Source organism: Rhopilema esculentum, chromosome 17 (genome assembly GCF_057945365.1).
Source record: "Rhopilema esculentum isolate cy_ngs chromosome 17, ASM5794536v1, whole genome shotgun sequence".
NCBI classification, from domain to species: domain Eukaryota; kingdom Metazoa; phylum Cnidaria; class Scyphozoa; order Rhizostomeae; family Rhizostomatidae; genus Rhopilema; species Rhopilema esculentum.
The window spans coordinates 7,379,793-7,400,869 of NC_142831.1; the positions used below are offsets into that span (position 1 = coordinate 7,379,793).

The 21,077-nt window shown below is 36.0% G+C and overlaps 2 protein-coding genes and 2 pseudogenes across 5 annotated transcripts in view; 2 read left to right on the top strand and 2 right to left on the bottom strand.

Annotated features, from left to right (window-relative positions):
• The first annotated feature begins 650 nt into the window (after nucleotides 1-650).
• On the top strand, nucleotides 651-8,735 carry LOC135687861 (uncharacterized). Its single transcript, XM_065204536.2, has 4 exons — nucleotides 651-766; nucleotides 4,287-4,492; nucleotides 4,973-5,220; nucleotides 7,283-8,735. The coding sequence occupies exons 1-4, from the start codon at nucleotides 730-732 to the stop codon at nucleotides 8,304-8,306; spliced, it is 1,515 nt and encodes a 504-aa protein (XP_065060608.2). The 5' UTR covers nucleotides 651-729; the 3' UTR covers nucleotides 8,307-8,735.
• Nucleotides 8,736-13,503: 4,768 nt separating this feature from the next.
• Nucleotides 13,504-14,368, bottom strand: LOC135688604 (myosin light chain 3, skeletal muscle isoform pseudogene; annotated as a pseudogene).
• A 4,191-nt stretch (nucleotides 14,369-18,559) lies between these two features.
• LOC148958176 (myosin light chain 3, skeletal muscle isoform pseudogene) lies at nucleotides 18,560-19,423 on the bottom strand (annotated as a pseudogene).
• Nucleotides 19,424-19,500: 77 nt separating this feature from the next.
• LOC135688358 (uncharacterized) overlaps nucleotides 19,501-21,077 on the top strand; it is a 36,587-nt gene continuing 35,010 nt past the window's right edge. For 3 of the 4 annotated variants that reach the window (XM_065205292.2, XM_065205373.2, XM_065205219.2), the window contains exon 1: nucleotides 19,501-19,573. In XM_065205292.2, the coding sequence (XP_065061364.2) occupies nucleotides 19,506-19,573 (68 nt within the window). In that variant the 5' untranslated portion in view covers nucleotides 19,501-19,505. Of the gene's footprint in view, nucleotides 19,584-21,077 lie in introns of all 4 variants that reach the window. The other variant, XM_065205457.2, reaches the window with a different exon arrangement.

The window sequence follows — 21,077 nt, forward strand, 5'->3', positions numbered from 1 at the left end:
GATCCAATCCCTCAGCTTCATCAGTCACATAACTCTATTCGCAGTTAGGGCAACGTAGGGCAAATAATGGCGAGAACATAAAAATTAAAATCTAGTCTTTATCCTCACTGTTTATCTGGATGGAACAATATTGAAGCAGATCCTAGACTTGCACCATCTGTCACTATTTTCAGTGAAAAAAATTGGTTAATTATCCGCCCCCCTGCAAAGTCTGTCTTCAGAATTCATGACCCCATAGGTTTATCCCTTCTTACTCAACTTAGAGATGATCTAAGCAAGTTAAACTCTCACAAAGTCAAACACAATTTTAGAGATACTTTGAACCTAATGTGCCCTTCGAATGATGGCTTTGAGGATGCGGAACATTTCTTGTTGCTTTGCCCTTCTTTCGCTGCTCAACGACAAGATCTTCTTGCTGGAGTCTTTGACATATTACGACCTCTTGGACCTACAAACCTGTCAAATAAGGCTCTAACTCAGCTTTTACTATATGGCAATGAAAATTTCCCCTATGGCGTCAATAGAAACATTCTGTTGGGTGCCAAGGGCAAAACGGCGACGAGAATCCAATGTTAGAAAATGAATTTTCAAAATAAATTAGATTAAACGAATACTCAGATTTCATCTCTTATTTCACCCCGGCACACCCAGGCACAGTGTTATTGCGAAGGAGCATTGAATGCCACGCGTCTATTGTCATTGTTGATACCACCATTGCTAAGGTAGCAAATGAGATGGTACTTTGGTCATATGAACTCATTAAATGGTGAGTATTTCCACATTTCATGTTTACATTGCTGCATCAGTCTTTTACGCATTTAATAATACTTTATTGCAAACTACAAGGCCCAATACATCAATCAATTTCACGGATTTTGAGTCGTCACTGGCGAAGCATTTTGGCCTACGCTTTCAGGAAGAAAGTTTGCGAGATCCAGTTAGGTTCAATGAAAAGTTTAGTTGGTTCGTAATATTACCTTTTAGTGTTTGAGGTTGATGTAGAAAGATGTAAAAAGGGGGGATATTTCTTTTCTTAGTAAATTATTTGCAATGGTCGATAAAATTACTGTTTGAACTTAAGCATGAGCTCATGAGAAATATGCAACAGGTTTGAATTATTGCAATTTAAAAAAGAAATGGAAGTTATCACTGAATAAAAGAGGAAGATATAATGGTTCTAAAATGTTATAAGTTATGCTAATTAAGTTAATCCTTGAGGCCACAGTTAATAAGTAACTTTAAACAATGAACATATAAACTCGTCTTAACTCTAGGTAATAGCACTACCTAAATGCTAAGATTTGATGTTGTGACCACAAACCCGGAATGGACTGGTAGACACCAAAACTAGAAGTATCAAATTGAAATTGCAACATGTTTAAGTCTGGCACAGGAGAAATGAAAATTCCTTTTATGGTCGAATGTTAAGCTTACAGTGAGCGTGCAGAGTGACTTTCTTCAGACCAAACACCAACACTTGTTGAACACACTTTCATAGACATATTGTCATGCCATTATATCAAAAATCAGAAAAGTTCCACAGTTCTTGCCACGAGCACAGACAATTGTGTTAGTTGGAAATAACAGTTCAGTTCAGCTTTTGATTTTGAAATTAAGCTGAATGCAAAAAGCCCTTCTAAAGTACATATAATTTACCAGGGTCACCAGTTACAACTGAATTTAGAGGATTTCTGTATATAAAGGAATTTCTTTAGGAAGAAACCTCTCAATAGGTAGACTAATCAAGGAGAGAGCACCCCCTAAAGTAAAACAGATCTCGTTAAAATTAAGAAATCATTCAGTATTTGTGAAGAGTTATCCTATTTGGTACTTGGTTGAGAAAAGATATGATTTCAGATCTTCTTGAAAGTAACAAAAAATTCTCTAGAATCTAAATATATAGTCAATTGCTCCAATGTTTTAAGCTTTGAAGATAATATTGATAATAATACACAGGTTCATCTATGTTTTGTTTGAATATGATGAACATCATTCTGAGATTGAAATATTCATCCTCTTTATGAACAGTTGTATTTTTCCTTCCATCTTAAAAACGGTCTCACCATGTAGAGACTCTTAAAATTATGTTTTATGGTATTGACCTTGATATGCCCCAATGGCATAGAGGTATCGTCATAAGCTTGTCTGAGCTGAGTCTTGAAAAGTTTGGGTTTGGGTTTGTTTCCAGCACCTTTCTTACGTTTCCTACATTTACTACTGTCAGCTGATCCCACCCCTTTTACCAGTCTGAGAGGTTTTATTTTATTTGGTAAGAATGGTTTGTGACCAGTAGATACTGAATAAAACTCAAGATTTGCTTCTCGCAAATACAAATCATATGAATGTTATCTTTTACAAGTCCAACAGCAGTGGCCTTTCACAAGCATTTCACTTCTAACTTTCTACTTCTCATTACATTATAAAACATGATATATATAATAGGGGTGTACCGGATCAGGATTTTCAGAATCCGGCCGGAACCGGATTTACCGGATTTCTTCGTAGAATATCCGGCCCGATTTTACCGGATAATCTGGCCATTTATGATTTTTCAGTAATAAAAAGTTTTGAACCACTTTGCGAAAAATGCATAGCGAGAAGATCAAAGAGACCAATTCAGGGTTGCCAGATTGAATTTACAAACGAAGGCTAGACTGGTGAGCAATTTAAGCCAAAATGCTCACAAAAAGGCCAAATCAAATACTTTCTCAAGAATCCATCGTGCAGGCACTGGTTATATTTCTATGCTTGTGACTGTTAGATAATTTCTTAACTTAGATAAGAATCTTACTTTTTTTCAAAACCCTTTGCTAATATCAAGATAATATTTGGGTTAGGTTATGAAATTTGAAATTTGGTTAACACTTTGTAGTTAACTACTAATTATTCCATGAATGTAGTAATTACTCACTAATTTTAGACGTTCTGCTGAAAAGGCCAACAAGGTCAAATTTAAGAAGTAAGAAAAAAACAATTTTTCCAGGCAATCTGAATCTAAATATCCTGTTTTGGCCGAAAATGCCAATCTGGCAGCCCTGGACCAAATTTGTGAATTATATCATCTAGTCTTTCCATTTCGTGATGACGAGCACTTTCATTTCAAATCTATTTTCAAGGTGCTTGTTTTATCGTCGATCTTGTTTAGTTCTGGAAAATCCATTTTTAATCACTCTATGAAGAGAGTCTGACTTCGTTTTCCAAATTTTCTTAGTTATGATTAAAATTCTGGAAAATCCGGCAACTGGCCGGAACCGGATTTTAAAGAAATCAGCGATCCGGCGCCGGACTATCCGGCCTACCGGATATCCGGTACATCCCTAATATATAATATGATATAACATGAGTATGTTAATGAACTGTTGTTTTATAACTACATGAGTTTGTTAGTAAACTAGTTTGAGGTGTAAAATATATAAGGATACATGGGCAACTGTATCTGAAAAAGGTATGCAATATATCTTCCCTCCTGAAAAACATGAAAATCTAAAGTACGACAAACTAATATATCCTAGCTAAAGAGAAACATGAACTAATATAAGCATATATGCACAACGGGCCTAGTGTAAAATAGAATTACAATTCCTGCCTACAAATTGTCCGTATTCTCAATTGGCTTGAGAGTTTATCACACCTCAAAAGTATCGTCTTTGGCAGCAAATCCAGGAATCTGCACCCCCAACAATGTTCTCTAATACTGTCCCTGAACAAGCAGCAAAACTCAGAACAAAAATCCCTGAGACAGGCCTTTTTGCAAGAAATAGCCTGCGTCCAAGTGCTTAAATGGGACCTGTGTAAGCAATTTCTCCAGGCAAAGGAAACCATTCAACAAATTTCCATCCAATAATGAATAAATACCGTGTCTAAATGGTTTTCTTGATTAATAATTTCAGAAAATATTAGATTGGAATAACTTTGGAAAGTCTTCAATTTAATATCATTTCATTTGGCAGTCATTAGCAGGCCTTTTTCCTAAGATAGCTCACAGAACAGGGCCAGGGCTCTTGCATTGTGCTTTATTTTGCAAGTGATTGCTCAAGGTAAAGATTAACTATGTTAACAAAAAAATCAAACATGCTAAAACTATCTGTAATGTTTATAAAACCACTTAATCCTGCTACTACATCAATTGAGAAAAAACTGCTGAATCAAAGACACATGTATTTCTCTATTTGCTTTATGACTTGTTCTGAATTTTTACTCAGTCTCAAGCTTTCTTGTTTGCTAAGGAACTTGATTAATATTCAAGTAGAATCTGCTGTCCTTAAACTCTTAATTCTATTTTGCAGTGTCTAACAGAAGGTTGTCCAAAACCATCATGCAGAATCTTACTTCAAAAACAAGTTTACTAACAATTGTAATATTTCTTGGACTGGCTTTGGTATATTTGTGGTTCAGGTACAGTGCTGGATTAGCAGCTCTCTTACATCAACGTGCCGTATGGGAATATAGATATGACAGTCTTCTGCATCAATTTGAAAAGTACAGTGCAGAGGTAAGCTTCACTTTTATTCTGTTTGGCATTACTCTTTCAAAACAGCATCACATAACACGACAATATGTTACAAAGAGATGGTTAATTGTGAAAACAGCCTGTTTTGCAAAGTTAGAATATGGAGATGGTGCACCTTTTTGTGGAGTTGCTTGGACAAGAAAGAATTAAATAGAATAAGGTGTTTATGATCTTCAATGGGATGGTAGAGAAATCTGGCTGTAAATTATACCAAGAAAGAAGAATTTGGCAACCATACTATTGACCCTACCAAATTTGCCTTTTTTACAAGTTTGCAAAGCCCCTCCATTAATGTCAATAACTGAGCCAGAAGAAGTTCCTTCACATTACTTTTTAATGGCAATTTGAGGGGTGACATGACCTGCGCAAGGTGTTTTCTCTCAGTATATTTAATGAATCCTGTTTCACTTTGCTATTTGATGTAACATGACAAAATATTTATTTTGTTTCTTAACTCTTAAGATGAAGGTAAAGTCCAGTAGGCTAAACTGGAAAAGTGTGAGGGAAGAAAAATTGCTCAAGGCCCCAATACCTTGGGATGAATTCAAAAGCTCACACCCACTGCCAACTGTGGACAAGAAAGACATGCATGATAAGTGGCTAGTTGTTACAACAATAAGTGAACCAACCGAAGACGTGAAGAAATTAGCTAAAATTGAAGGTTGGAGGTTGCTTGTTGTCGGGGACAAGAAGACTCCAGAAGGATGGAAGTATGTTTCTGTTTTAGTTGTTCAGTTTTCGGTTAAACTTGCATGATTACTTCACAAACAAACATGAGTGAGTTAAGGCCAATTTCTATATCTTTTGCAATACACAAATCGCATTCAATCTTTTGTTTGAAGTTTTCATACATCACTTTTGCATGTGAAAGAAAGTTGTAGATGAAGGGCAGCCAATCAGAAACCATCGTTTGAATAGGGAAAAACCGTGGCGACATTAGAATCAAAGGAAAAACCACAATCTGTTTACTGACTTCTCTGTTTGTTCGATTGTGTTGTTATTGTATTATTAAATTCAATTAATTGGTGAATAAAATAAATATAGGCAAAAATTCAACTTAAAGGACAAGTGACACACTTTTCACCCTATCTTTTCTTTTCATTTACTAATAGATCATCATTTAGAAGTAAGTTTTTCCTGGTTTAGAACAAAAAATTCTAATCAGGGGGCGCAGGGGGCGCGATTTTGCTTTTTATCACGTGACCCTATGACGTACATTGTGATAACTTGGAATTTTCCTGTCATTAATAGAGAGTTTACGAAACACAACGCGACAGGTCCAGACAAACTGAATTCGTTTACAAGTGTGTTGTAAACGTTAATATTGCACTGTATACCAGTAGCAGCAATAACAAATTATCACAATCTACGTCACGGTGTCACGTGATTCATTTCCCGCCATAATTTGAAAAGGGTTTTTAAGTAGGAAAATGAAATCAGAAAGGAAAAATATTTCAACAACACTCTCATACTGCATTTTACTTTAAGTTAAAAGATGAAAAAAATTTGGCGCCAAAAGCGTGTCACTTGTCCTTTAAATTGGCAGGTGACAAGAGTCGAGTGGGATATCAACAGTTCGGATTAAAAAATTGTACCAAAAGTAGAAATAATGCGGATATAGCGGATATTTTTTTAAAGCGAAAGTTTCTTGTGCTTGATAAAAGGGGGTAATTTCAAATAAACCTACGAAAAACCAAAGACAAATGAGCTACTTGAAAAAGCCTAGCATCGTTCCATTGTGAACGCCAACCCGTTCAGTTTTCACAACAACCTAGGCTGTTGTATTCAAGTTGCCAAAGTCGCATCAGTTTTACGATCTCATTGGTTAAACTAACAAAGGTATACTGTCCAATCGAGTTCGCATCGAAAATGATCGAAAGAAGTATGCATTGAATCCGCTCGTGTCTGCAGTTTGCAACTAAGAAATGGCTTGCAAAAGGCGAATTGCGATAAAAATTAAAATGGGCCTCGTCTTCCTTATGGCATTCTTTAGCATTGGTCATCTCTGAATTTTCAGTTGCTGGAAATGAGTATTTTGAACTTCTTTTCTTATTATATAATGCTTTTTCCCTGTAAATTCCTTGATCCTGGATTATTTTTTAAGACAACGCCCTTGAATTAATTTTTGCACCATTGCTACCATTCCAAGGGTGCTTGTTTATTTCATCGAATAATGACAGACAAATGTAGCTACAATATTATTATATGTTATAGAATTCAATGTTACTTTTGGTCGAGAAGTGCCACTTTCAAAGTAGGTTGGATTGGGAATGGGATAATTGCATGCGTCCTCTTATTTTTTATGCAATCCATTTAAGTCTTGCAAGAAAAGTAAAAACTACGCTTATTCTAAGCTCTTTTTTATAATACCAGGGCAATACGACTGGAGGCAGAAATCTACGATCACTGCATGACCATAACACGAAACACTAGTTTCGTGAAAGAATTCGAGAGGCTGCTTTCTTAAAATATTTCTTTTAAAGTCATTTTCGGAAATCTCCGCCATCAAATCTGTGTATGATACTGTCAAATAAGATTGATGAATGTGATTGATGTGTCAAATCAGGTTGGTTTGCTCAGACTTTCGTTCAGAAGATGAACAACAGACAGCATCATCAGCCCCTTATTTTCACGGGCACATTGTCGTTTTATAGGGCACATTTTCATTTTTGGGACACATTTGGTTTAGCATGCCCCTCGAAGTATTTTTTTTTAAATTCAATCTGCTGAGACGGACTATTCTTTTCATGATATGCTCTTCGCTTTATCTAGAGTTGACAACGCAATTTACTTGGGGATTAAGGAACAAGAGGAACTCGGGTACAATTTTGCCAATCTGATGCCTTACGGAAACTATGCCAGGAAATCAATTGGACATTTGTACGCAATACACCATGGTGCCAAGTTCATTTATGAAACAGATGACGACAACCATCCATCTGATGGCAAGCTACACTTTCATGAGAAATTTAAAGATTCCTATCTTGTTTACAGCACCAATCGATCTGTTGTCAATGCCTACGAGTTTTTAGGTCAAAGCACCATTTGGCCAAGGGGCTATCCTTTAGATATGATTGCAGAGCCCCCAGAATATCATGCGATGAAATGCGAAGGGGCGCAGCCGCTTGTACAACAGGGAGTTGTAGATGGTGACCCAGATATTGACGCAATTTATCGACTAACAAGAAAGGATAAAGGTGTCCGTCTTGATGTCAAGTTTGATCGAGAGCAAGATGTTATTCTGCTGCCAAAGGGGAGTTTCTGTCCCTACAATGCGCAAAATACCTTGTATGTGTATGATTCTTTTTGGTCATTGCAGTTTCCTTCGACAGTAAACATGCGTATCACTGATATATGGCGTAGTTATTTCATGCAAAGGCTGTTTTGGGAAATTGGCGGCCATCTTAGTTTTTTTCCTCCAAGTGCGTATCAATATAGAAGTGCTCATAACTACCTCAAAGACTTCAAAGACGAGAAACTGCTTTATTACGATTCTGGTAGGATGGTCGACTTTCTTTTAAAATGGAAACCGAGGTTTGAAGATCTTTTTGACAACATTTTGGACCTGTCCATCCAATTTGCCCACATGGGGTTTTGGGGACCGGCTGACATTCACTTGACTGAGGCGTGGCTACAGGATCTTGTGAGGATAGGCTATAAGAGACCAAAGAAAAACCCCCTACAAGGGCCTTGCAGGAAGATTGTTGACAAAAGCTTAGTTGAAAAGAAGCCAAAAGAACAGCCCTCGTCTTACCTTCGTGCCGGCAAGAAATTGGTCAATGTAATTGCAGTTTGAATTAACTTGAGGGAGGGAGAGAAGGTTAAATATTTATTATAAGACATGTTTTCTTCCCCGGGTCTCGACCGGGTAGCACCTAGAGTGATAACTGTTGTTCTCCAAATACTTGTAAGTGAGTTAAACGAGAGTCAATAGCAAGTGCTCTTCTTTTATTGTTTCTGGTTAAACACAATGAAGATGTAATGTAATTTCATTCTTATTAAATTTTGAGTGTCGTTGGCAGTATGGAGGCATATTGGTAAATTTGTTGCAGGGGCATAAATCTCAATGGCCAAACTCTTATAATTGAAAGCGTAGACATTATTAACCGTGCGATTGTTTTTCTAACTTCTTGCTTGGTTTAATTATTCAAGGTTGTAGATGATTTTTTGGGATGAAATTGAAATGTCAGTGATTTATCATTATACTCTGGCTGCGATTTCTTAACATGTTTTATCAGTTTTAACCATTTCTGTGCGATCGATATTTAATTTGTTGGACTAATGACTCTGGAAATATTGTATTTATTTATTGTGAAATTGGTTTTGAAAAAGGCAACTATTCGAGTGAAATAAAGCTCTTCGTCTGACACTCTTCAGAGTTTAGAGTGTCAGAGAAATGGCAAGGAGTTATTTTTTTTCTTCTCAAATGTAAACTGTAGGGCTGGGCGAAGGGCATTAAGGCGTTTTTGAAAAATATCATACTCAGCCCGTATGTTATAAAAGTTAAAATCGCCTGAAATCATCTGAAATCACCTGAAACCACCTGAAAATCAGCTGAACCCACCTGCAAATCTCTTAACAGTTAGCTGAAATTCCTGATTTCTGTTATCACACCTTAATTGTGCAGCAATTATTCGAATTGTTCCCATACAATGGTTTCAATAGTGAATGGCTTTTTGTTATAACACAAAACATTACTCCATTCTTTCTTTGAACTGCCTTTCTCAAGCAACCAATTATATTGCTTTAATAGGTGGACTAAATTTCCTTCTGCATTTGCCGAATAAAAGTTTAGTTCGCTCTGCAGAAAAGGATGCAGACCTGGATTAGTCATAAAAAGTTGATGGTCTTGATATGAAAAAATAAATAGAAGGAACTGAACCTTAACTGGGAAACTTTATAAAACTAGTAGACACCACTTCGAAAATCGTAACTCTAATAACCATATACCAATCAGGCAGGAAATGAATATACATGAATACAAATGTTGATTGATTATACATGACGACCATGGATAAGCCCCCAATCAAAACAGAGGTAGCTCCCACCCCCTTACTGCAATTGTTTAACCTCGCTTCCGCTTTCTGACGTGTGCAGGCTTTGCTAGGACACCAGGACATTTGTTGGTTTGAGTATTCTTTAGATTGTCTAACTTCCAAAAGAAGAGACCCAGCTTTCTAAAATTACGCCTCAGTCCTCTCAACCTCGCAATTTGAAACCAGAAGATTCGGAAAGAAAAGTAGCCAATTGTATTTAGCACAGTTTCACTCTTTTAGTGATCTCGTCTTGGCTTTTTTAGCCTCATTTTGATTAACGTGAACAAATTGTAACCACTGGTTTGTAACCAAAAGAAGCTCAATATTCATAATATGATTATTCTAAGGAGCTTGCATGCTTTTATTTATACTACAATAAGACCCCGTTTACGCAAGACCTGGACCAGATCCGGATACTTTTGGATCCGATCCCTGAAATGGCAATGCTTTTACACGGGATCCGATCCAGAACCATTTGCGTTTACACGGGGACGGATCCAGGTGAATTCAACGGGTTAAGCGCATGCGCTTTTCGAACATTGGCGCGCATATGACGTTTTCAGAACTTCGTGCGTGATCAAAACGCAGTTCAACCTGAACATGGAGGGTGGTAAAGCTAAAAAGGGTAAATTTTTGTGGACTGGAGAAAAAACTGCGCTACTTTTAAAAGTAGTATTGGACTACAAAACTGCAAAGCTTGCAGATGGGCAGGATTGGGAAAATATAAGGACAAAGTACGACGACATATCGACATATCGACATATCGAACAAAGTTTCGTAATAATTCTTCAACACAGTAGTCTATCAACTTGATGTACGGTTTTCTGGCGCCAAAAAGCCACGGATTACATATTCAAACTACCTTGAATTGAAAAATATTCTGTCTCACTTTCGACAAATAACGTAGACGGATCCGATCTGGACCAGATCCACCCGTTTACACGGGATCCCGTCCAGATCGGATCCATACGGGATCACCTCTGAAGAGATCCCAAAAGTGTTCGGATAGCGAAACCTAAAGTATACGGATCTACCAGTTCCCGTGTAAACGCAAGGCCTATCCGTACTCTTTTGGATCCGGTTCGATTCGGGTCCGCCCTCGTGTATGGATTTTGTCCAATTCACCTAAACAATTCTAAGTGATTTGCAGGTGGTTTCAGTTGATTTTCAGGTGAATTGCAGATGATTTCAGGTGGTTTCAAATGGTTTTAACTTTTATAACATACGCTCTCAGCCTCTGTTTTGAAAATGGTGTATGGTCATCCACATACCGAAAATAGCTTTTGGTCGCAGTCAAACAAACGCTCTTTATGAAATATATTGGCCAAGGCAGGTCTCAGAGGGACCCATAGCGACACCACCCTTTTGTTGGTACATCTCATTGTTAAAGCTGAATTCAACTGAACGTTTCGCAGTTTCCATCAGCTCAATAAATACTTTGGGAATGTTTGGCTATTAAGCTCGTTCCGGCACATATCTTGATGGTCTCAATTAAAGGAACATTTGTGAAAAGACTGCTCATGTAAAAAAAACACATGAAAGATGTTACGTTTTTATGTTCAAATTTTGCATGAATTCAGCTTACGTAAAAAAATCCTTATTTTTCGATCTATTTAATGACGTTTTAAACTCTGAAGAGTGTCAGACGAAAAGCTTTAGTTTACTCAAATGTTTGCTTTTTTCAAAGTCATTTTCAAGTTTTGTAGCACGAAAGATTCTTGCGAATTATTATTTCATTCTAAAATTCGTATCCCGGACTAAGTACATCACTGCCATTCCGTCAAAAGATCTATGAAGATTTATAAATCAACCGTTTCTGTAATTATTTCTAAATTAGCCGTTCGCCTCGAAATGAGAATGAGGTTTAGATTGGCGGGAAATTCGTTTCACTTTGGTTCTTGCACGCAAAAGGAAGATTTGATCATAGTCAATAGAATATGATTTGTTGGGAAATGTACTTTGATAAATGTAGCTAGTTTGCTTTTGAAGACATGAACAGAAAAGTTTCAAAGGTATGCGTCACATTCTCGTTAAAAGAGCAAAATATATTAACTCATGTTGTGGTTAGTAAAAGTGAAAACCGTGTGTTAAGTATTAGGCTTCTTGCACAATTCGGCACCAAAACGAATTTCACAAAGCGACGTTGCTCTCATATCTTACAATTTTTTGCTGCATCAAAATGGGATGCTGAGCGACATCTCAGTAATACTTGGATATACATTTCCTACATTGTTTCCTTGTTATTTGTACTTGTATTTATTTGAAGTTACAATGTAACATCAATTTATTTATCCATTTTATATCCATTTATTTAACATATGTTACTAATATATTATATTATAATATTATTAGCATTTCATGTTGTGGAATTATAAAATGAAATATAGCTGAGCTGTTTCAAAACCAACCCGTTTATATCTGCCAAGGTTGGCGTACGTATGAATGACAATACATATGGTTTTATCATAGTTTTGTTTGGTTTAATATGGTTTAATTGCCGTTTTATTCACAAATGTATGGTATCTAACGCGAAATTTTACGACAAAGCACACCAATAACTTGACAGGTACGCCCTTCTCATTTTGCAAACTTACACTCAAATTTTTTTGTTAAAACAAGATGGCCTCAAATTATATTGCCTGCTTTATCCTCGTTGACGCCAGTAGACTAAAATATCGTGGAAAATATGTCTAAGCAATCATTGGGTGTATAATAACTACTAAACCTATTTGTGAAACCAGATTTCTTTTAACCTTACTCTTAATTTCTATTTTGTGGTTAAATATATCTGTATGCATAACTTGTTGAAACTCAGTAATAAGGATAGAAGCCATGAGTGTCACTTTCTTGTGGAATTTAAATTTCCACCAAGCCAATCTTATTCACGTCAAGAATGAACCATCTCAACCTTGAGCACATCCATAACATTCATAAAATTGTCCAAACAGTGATGTTTTGATTCAGATAATTTCAAATGATTATTTGGTGTATTAAAGTATGAAATATTGGTGTATTGAAATAATGCTAAGGGGATGATGTATTGAAGTGTCTTATCGTTAGAAATAGTTTTAATTCCTTTATTATCTTTTGTTTACCTCAAAATGGCTTAGACTTTCACCAGTTATCACTTTCTGAGTGCAAATCATGTTGCAGACCACATTTCATTGGGACAATTTTTTCTGGTAATATTTTGGTACCAAAATAGGACATCTTTGGTCTGAATTGTCTCGTCAATGGCTCATCCTCTTAGGGTGTGTTCTTTATCTGTCTAGTATGATAAGACTTTGGATATAGACATTAATATAACATCTTAGACAGATCAAACCTGTATAAAAACTTTAAAACAGTTCAGTTTGTTAGTAATCTGGTGATTTGTTATCTTAATCCTCTGTATTTGGGAAAATGGCAAATATTTTGAAGCAGAGTACTATCATCATAAAATAATTTGTTGCTTCAACAGTTTTTATACAAATTTGGTGGCTCAAATCCTAAAGTCAAGGACAAATGTTTCCATGAAGCAAGTGTTCTAGAAGCTGAAAAAACAAATCTGATTTTTGTCTCAAAATTAATTTGAAATCATTATTATTTTGCCATGTGTCATTTCAAGAATGCTCTTTTTTCTTAAATACCAATTTAATTGTATTCTTTAATGCCTTTCTTTTCTTTCCTTTTTCTTACTTTTGTGTCAATAGTTTTTAAAATGTATGAACTAATCTTCCCTTTGAGCTGCAAAGATCTCTATTCAAAATCTCAACCTTGAAAAAACCTGAAAATTTTTTCTGTTTTCTAGGCTGTAAATAACGAGCTCATCAATATATCTTTGTTTACATGGTCTTGTTTTGGAATGTGGTCCCTAGAAGTATCAAAAGTAACACATTTATATACAGTAAAAAAAGGCTTGGATGCCATGTGAATAGTTCTTAAAAGTTTCAGTAGCAGATTCAAGAAGTGAAAAGGTGCAAGTTTTCTTCAATACTTTTCAATCACGATTTCACTCAAGCTATTCTAAGGCGTAAAATGCAGTTAGTGAGTAGTTATTTTCCCTACAACAATTTTTATATATTTTGGGTTGAAAGAATCATTTAAAAGTTTGTAAAGTCATTTTCAGCATACATTCTGCTTCGAAAGGTCAACGCATTTACTGAACAATATCTGTGATACCGAATATGAAGAAAGCTACCACACGTGTAAAAACAGTTTCAATAGCAAAGACGTTTTATTTATAACACGCTCTTATGCTGACATAACCTTCCTGATCATGTCCCTGTAGACAACATTTTTGGATTGATCCTCATGGGGAGTGACAATAAGGTCGAATTCATCTTCAGTCATCTTGTCTCCAACGTTCATCAATATTAATTTGAGCTCTGCATATCTTACAACTCCGCATTGCTCACGGTCCATCGTCCCCAGTCCCTCTACCAGGTCATCGTAGCTTGAAGACGCAGGTACTTTTGAGAGCTGCTTGTAGATGGCATAGAAGGTCTCGAAGTCCACTCTTGTCCCTTCAAGCTCAGAGTCTTTCAAACACTTGTTAACATCTGCAGTTAGTGGATTGAGCCCCAATGACCGCAAGACGTCAGCAATTCTGTTGTAGTCCACCTTCATGTCACCAACACGATCGAAAATTGAGTAACAATCCTTCATTTCTTCGATCAGCTCCTCTTCTGTTAAGGTCTCAGTCATCTTTAGTGTAGCGTAGAACCTGTTTGGTGCGTTGTGTAGACAAAGTGCAACTAAGCCATGCAAGTGAGAGACGCAGAATTTGAAGGAGAACGTGATATGACAATTTGTCATGATGATTCTTCAAAGAACAAAGGTTCTGTACTGACATTTTGACATTGACATTTTGACATTGCGGATATTCTATTAAAAAGCTCACAAAAGTGAAAGCAGAGCCGTAATGAGGATTAATCAGTTGGTCATGCGCAGCTTTGAGGTGCTGGCAGATGAAATATGGAGAAGTTTATGGTAAGGGAAGGTTAGCATTCAAAATGTTCAAAATAGATTGGCATTAGCTGTAGAAAATGTTAGAAAGTCTTTTAGTATAAGAAAGTCTACTTGGAACAGCACAACTAATTGAAGTTAAAACGGTATTGTCTGCATGTTCATCTTTCTCAGGCATTGATTTGCTATTGCGTGTAAGTGATTTGCTACTCAAAGATTTTCTCTGCAGCTAGATGGTTACAAATGTTTTGAATGCAACGACAATTTTTGTGTTCAATTGACTCTTTTAGCCCTGGCTCCCTGCCCTATTTGATAAATTGTTCAAATTCTGGCAATGGATATAACAAAACACATCTAGCAAGAGCTACGCCAAATATTCATTTCTTTGTATGCTGACTACTGTTTTGACGGATAAGGGTGAAAATCAAATGTCACTATGTTATTTGTCCTTGTTAGATGTGTTTTGATTCGACTTTTCAATATCTAAAGAATTTTCAATTTTTGCTCCTAATTCATAGCCAATTTTGCCCATCCTCTCCCTAAAGGTATGCCACAACGTTTTCATTGTATGGCATGACATTCTCAATCAATTATATGTTATAAAACGTTATAGTTCGACCGGATGAATTGATCCTCATTTCCCACAAACTGAAAGCTTAGGTAGATTGTTTTTTCATAACTTTCGCTTTTTTTACAATCCATCTAGCCTATAAAGTGTGGTAAAGCTAAAAAGGGTAAATTTTTGTGGACTGGAGAAAAAACTGCGCTACTTTTAAAAGTAGTATTGGACTACAAAACTGCAAAGCTTGCAGATGGGCAGGATTGGGAAAATATAAGGACAAAGTACGACGACATATCGACATATCGACATATCGAACAAAGTTTCGTAATAATTCTTCAACACAGTAGTCTATCAACTTGATGTACGGTTTTCTGGCGCCAAAAAGCCACGGATTACATATTCAAACTACCTTGAATTGAAAAATATTCTGTCTCACTTTCGACAAATAACGTAGACGGATCCGATCTGGACCAGATCCACCCGTTTACACGGGATCCCGTCCAGATCGGATCCATACGGGATCACCTCTGAAGAGATCCCAAAAGTGTTCGGATAGCGAAACCTAAAGTATACGGATCTACCAGTTCCCGTGTAAACGCAAGGCCTATCCGTACTCTTTTGGATCCGGTTCGATTCGGGTCCGCCCTCGTGTATGGATTTTGTCCAATTCACCTAAACAATTCTAAGTGATTTGCAGGTGGTTTCAGTTGATTTTCAGGTGAATTGCAGATGATTTCAGGTGGTTTCAAATGGTTTTAACTTTTATAACATACGCTCTCAGCCTCTGTTTTGAAAATGGTGTATGGTCATCCACATACCGAAAATAGCTTTTGGTCGCAGTCAAACAAACGCTCTTTATGAAATATATTGGCCAAGGCAGGTCTCAGAGGGACCCATAGCGACACCACCCTTTTGTTGGTACATCTCATTGTTAAAGCTGAATTCAACTGAACGTTTCGCAGTTTCCATCAGCTCAATAAATACTTTGGGAATGTTTGGCTATTAAGCTCGTTCCGGCACATATCTTGATGGTCTCAATTAAAGGAACATTTGTGAAAAGACTGCTCATGTAAAAAAAACACATGAAAGATGTTACGTTTTTATGTTCAAATTTTGCATGAATTCAGCTTACGTAAAAAAATCCTTATTTTTCGATCTATTTAATGACGTTTTAAACTCTGAAGAGTGTCAGACGAAAAGCTTTAGTTTACTCAAATGTTTGCTTTTTTCAAAGTCATTTTCAAGTTTTGTAGCACGAAAGATTCTTGCGAATTATTATTTCATTCTAAAATTCGTATCCCGGACTAAGTACATCACTGCCATTCCGTCAAAAGATCTATGAAGATTTATAAATCAACCGTTTCTGTAATTATTTCTAAATTAGCCGTTCGCCTCGAAATGAGAATGAGGTTTAGATTGGCGGGAAATTCGTTTCACTTTGGTTCTTGCACGCAAAAGGAAGATTTGATCATAGTCAATAGAATATGATTTGTTGGGAAATGTACTTTGATAAATGTAGCTAGTTTGCTTTTGAAGACATGAACAGAAAAGTTTCAAAGGTATGCGTCACATTCTCGTTAAAAGAGCAAAATATATTAACTCATGTTGTGGTTAGTAAAAGTGAAAACCGTGTGTTAAGTATTAGGCTTCTTGCACAATTCGGCACCAAAACGAATTTCACAAAGCGACGTTGCTCTCATATCTTACAATTTTTTGCTGCATCAAAATGGGATGCTGAGCGACATCTCAGTAATACTTGGATATACATTTCCTACATTGTTTCCTTGTTATTTGTACTTGTATTTATTTGAAGTTACAATGTAACATCAATTTATTTATCCATTTTATATCCATTTATTTAACATATGTTACTAATATATTATATTATAATATTATTAGCATTTCATGTTGTGGAATTATAAAATGAAATATAGCTGAGCTGTTTCAAAACCAACCCGTTTATATCTGCCAAGGTTGGCGTACGTATGAATGACAATACATATGGTTTTATCATAGTTTTGTTTGGTTTAATATGGTTTAATTGCCGTTTTATTCACAAATGTATGGTATCTAACGCGAAATTTTACGACAAAGCACACCAATAACTTGACAGGTACGCCCTTCTCATTTTGCAAACTTACACTCAAATTTTTTTGTTAAAACAAGATGGCCTCAAATTATATTGCCTGCTTTATCCTCGTTGACGCCAGTAGACTAAAATATCGTGGAAAATATGTCTAAGCAATCATTGGGTGTATAATAACTACTAAACCTATTTGTGAAACCAGATTTCTTTTAACCTTACTCTTAATTTCTATTTTGTGGTTAAATATATCTGTATGCATAACTTGTTGAAACTCAGTAATAAGGATAGAAGCCATGAGTGTCACTTTCTTGTGGAATTTAAATTTCCACCAAGCCAATCTTATTCACGTCAAGAATGAACCATCTCAACCTTGAGCACATCCATAACATTCATAAAATTGTCCAAACAGTGATGTTTTGATTCAGATAATTTCAAATGATTATTTGGTGTATTAAAGTATGAAATATTGGTGTATTGAAATAATGCTAAGGGGATGATGTATTGAAGTGTCTTATCGTTAGAAATAGTTTTAATTCCTTTATTATCTTTTGTTTACCTCAAAATGGCTTAGACTTTCACCAGTTATCACTTTCTGAGTGCAAATCATGTTGCAGACCACATTTCATTGGGACAATTTTTTCTGGTAATATTTTGGTACCAAAATAGGACATCTTTGGTCTGAATTGTCTCGTCAATGGCTCATCCTCTTAGGGTGTGTTCTTTATCTGTCTAGTATGATAAGACTTTGGATATAGACATTAATATAACATCTTAGACAGATCAAACCTGTATAAAAACTTTAAAACAGTTCAGTTTGTTAGTAATCTGGTGATTTGTTATCTTAATCCTCTGTATTTGGGAAAATGGCAAATATTTTGAAGCAGAGTACTATCATCATAAAATAATTTGTTGCTTCAACAGTTTTTATACAAATTTGGTGGCTCAAATCCTAAAGTCAAGGACAAATGTTTCCATGAAGCAAGTGTTCTAGAAGCTGAAAAAACAAATCTGATTTTTGTCTCAAAATTAATTTGAAATCATTATTATTTTGCCATGTGTCATTTCAAGAATGCTCTTTTTTCTTAAATACCAATTTAATTGTATTCTTTAATGCCTTTCTTTTCTTTCCTTTTTCTTACTTTTGTGTCAATAGTTTTTAAAATGTATGAACTAATCTTCCCTTTGAGCTGCAAAGATCTCTATTCAAAATCTCAACCTTGAAAAAACCTGAAAATTTTTTCTGTTTTCTAGGCTGTAAATAACGAGCTCATCAATATATCTTTGTTTACATGGTCTTGTTTTGGAATGTGGTCCCTAGAAGTATCAAAAGTAACACATTTATATACAGTAAAAAAAGGCTTGGATGCCATGTGAATAGTTCTTAAAAGTTTCAGTAGCAGATTCAAGAAGTGAAAAGGTGCAAGTTTTCTTCAATACTTTTCAATCACGATTTCACTCAAGCTATTCTAAGGCGTAAAATGCAGTTAGTGAGTAGTTATTTTCCCTACAACAATTTTTATATATTTTGGGTTGAAAGAATCATTTAAAAGTTTGTAAAGTCATTTTCAGCATACATTCTGCTTCGAAAGGTCAACGCATTTACTGAACAATATCTGTGATACCGAATATGAAGAAAGCTACCACACGTGTAAAAACAGTTTCAATAGCAAAGACGTTTTATTTATAACACGCTCTTATGCTGACATAACCTTCCTGATCATGTCCCTGTAGACAACATTTTTGGATTGATCCTCATGGGGAGTGACAATAAGGTCGAATTCATCTTCAGTCATCTTGTCTCCAACGTTCATCAATATTAATTTGAGCTCTGCATATCTTACAACTCCGCATTGCTCACGGTCCATCGTCCCCAGTCCCTCTACCAGGTCATCGTAGCTTGAAGACGCAGGTACTTTTGAGAGCTGCTTGTAGATGGCATAGAAGGTCTCGAAGTCCACTCTTGTCCCTTCAAGCTCAGAGTCTTTCAAACACTTGTTAACATCTGCAGTTAGTGGATTGAGCCCCAATGACCGCAAGACGTCAGCAATTCTGTTGTAGTCCACCTTCATGTCACCAACACGATCGAAAATTGAGTAACAATCCTTCATTTCTTCGATCAGCTCCTCTTCTGTTAAGGTCTCAGTCATCTTTAGTGTAGCGTAGAACCTGTTTGGTGCGTTGTGTAGACAAAGTGCAACTAAGCCATGCAAGTGAGAGACGCAGAATTTGAAGGAGAACGTGATATGACAATTTGTCATGATGATTCTTCAAAGAACAAAGGTTCTGTACTGACATTTTGACATTGACATTTTGACATTGCGGATATTCTATTAAAAAGCTCACAAAAGTGAAAGCAGAGCCGTAATGAGGATTAATCAGTTGGTCATGCGCAGCTTTGAGGTGCTGGCAGATGAAATATGGAGAAGTTTATGGTAAGGGAAGGTTAGCATTCAAAATGTTCAAAATAGATTGGCATTAGCTGTAGAAAATGTTAGAAAGTCTTTTAGTATAAGAAAGTCTACTTGGAACAGCACAACTAATTGAAGTTAAAACGGTATTGTCTGCATGTTCATCTTTCTCAGGCATTGATTTGCTATTGCGTGTAAGTGATTTGCTACTCAAAGATTTTCTCTGCAGCTAGATGGTTACAAATGTTTTGAATGCAACGACAATTTTTGTGTTCAATTGACTCTTTTAGCCCTGGCTCCCTGCCCTATTTGATAAATTGTTCAAATTCTGGCAATGGATATAACAAAACACATCTAGCAAGAGCTACGCCAAATATTCATTTCTTTGTATGCTGACTACTGTTTTGACGGATAAGGGTGAAAATCAAATGTCACTATGTTATTTGTCCTTGTTAGATGTGTTTTGATTCGACTTTTCAATATCTAAAGAATTTTCAATTTTTGCTCCTAATTCATAGCCAATTTTGCCCATCCTCTCCCTAAAGGTATGCCACAACGTTTTCATTGTATGGCATGACATTCTCAATCAATTATATGTTATAAAACGTTATAGTTCGACCGGATGAATTGATCCTCATTTCCCACAAACTGAAAGCTTAGGTAGATTGTTTTTTCATAACTTTCGCTTTTTTTACAATCCATCTAGCCTATAAAGTGTGGCTTAGTTTTCCTTTTGCACTTCAAGGTAATGCCTGTCTTCCGAAATAGATAATCTTTATTTGTCAATTTTTCTTCTTGCTAATAAAATAATTTCTCATGTTTATCGAAACTAAATTCACATTCACTATTAAACGTGAAAATTAGGTAGAATGAAGGATGGCAGAGCAAACAATTTCGGAACTGTGTTTGCTTTTCCCTGTCACCTGAAAGTAATCGATCATTGCTGAAAATAATTCTTTTAATCTATAGAACTAAATCTATAAAAACGTGAGCTAATACGCAAAATTCCAGCAGAATCTTTCCTGTAAATCCATGCAAGCCTTGTCTAGAACGGGCTTTGATAAATGTTCTGCGATGTTAATTCGTCTTGAAATAGCTTTAGCACCAAGTAAAAACCAGAATCTTCTATAGAGCTTTGAATGGGTAGAGTATTTCGCCTCTAAAGAGAGTAAATCAGGTTTCGAGGAACGAGACGGAAACACTGACAGCAAGGTTGTCTAAACCGAGATGAACTCAAACAAATCTTCTTTGAATCTTTTGAGTCTACCTGCTTCTTAACTGCATAGACACAAACAAGGAGGCTAAGAGTATTACTGCTCGCAGGGGATCTTTTAAGAAATTTTCGCTGGTGGGGAATTGATACAAAAGGGCAAATTGCAAAGGGACGAGTATGCATAGTATGTAAGGCTTCGAGGTCTTGCACATCAGTCGTTACTCCAGTGGTGTAGTCGTAAATTCTTAGGAAGTATGAAGCAAAAGTCAAAAAACAAAAACAGCCTTTCATTGGCGCTTTTCAGAAAAATATCAC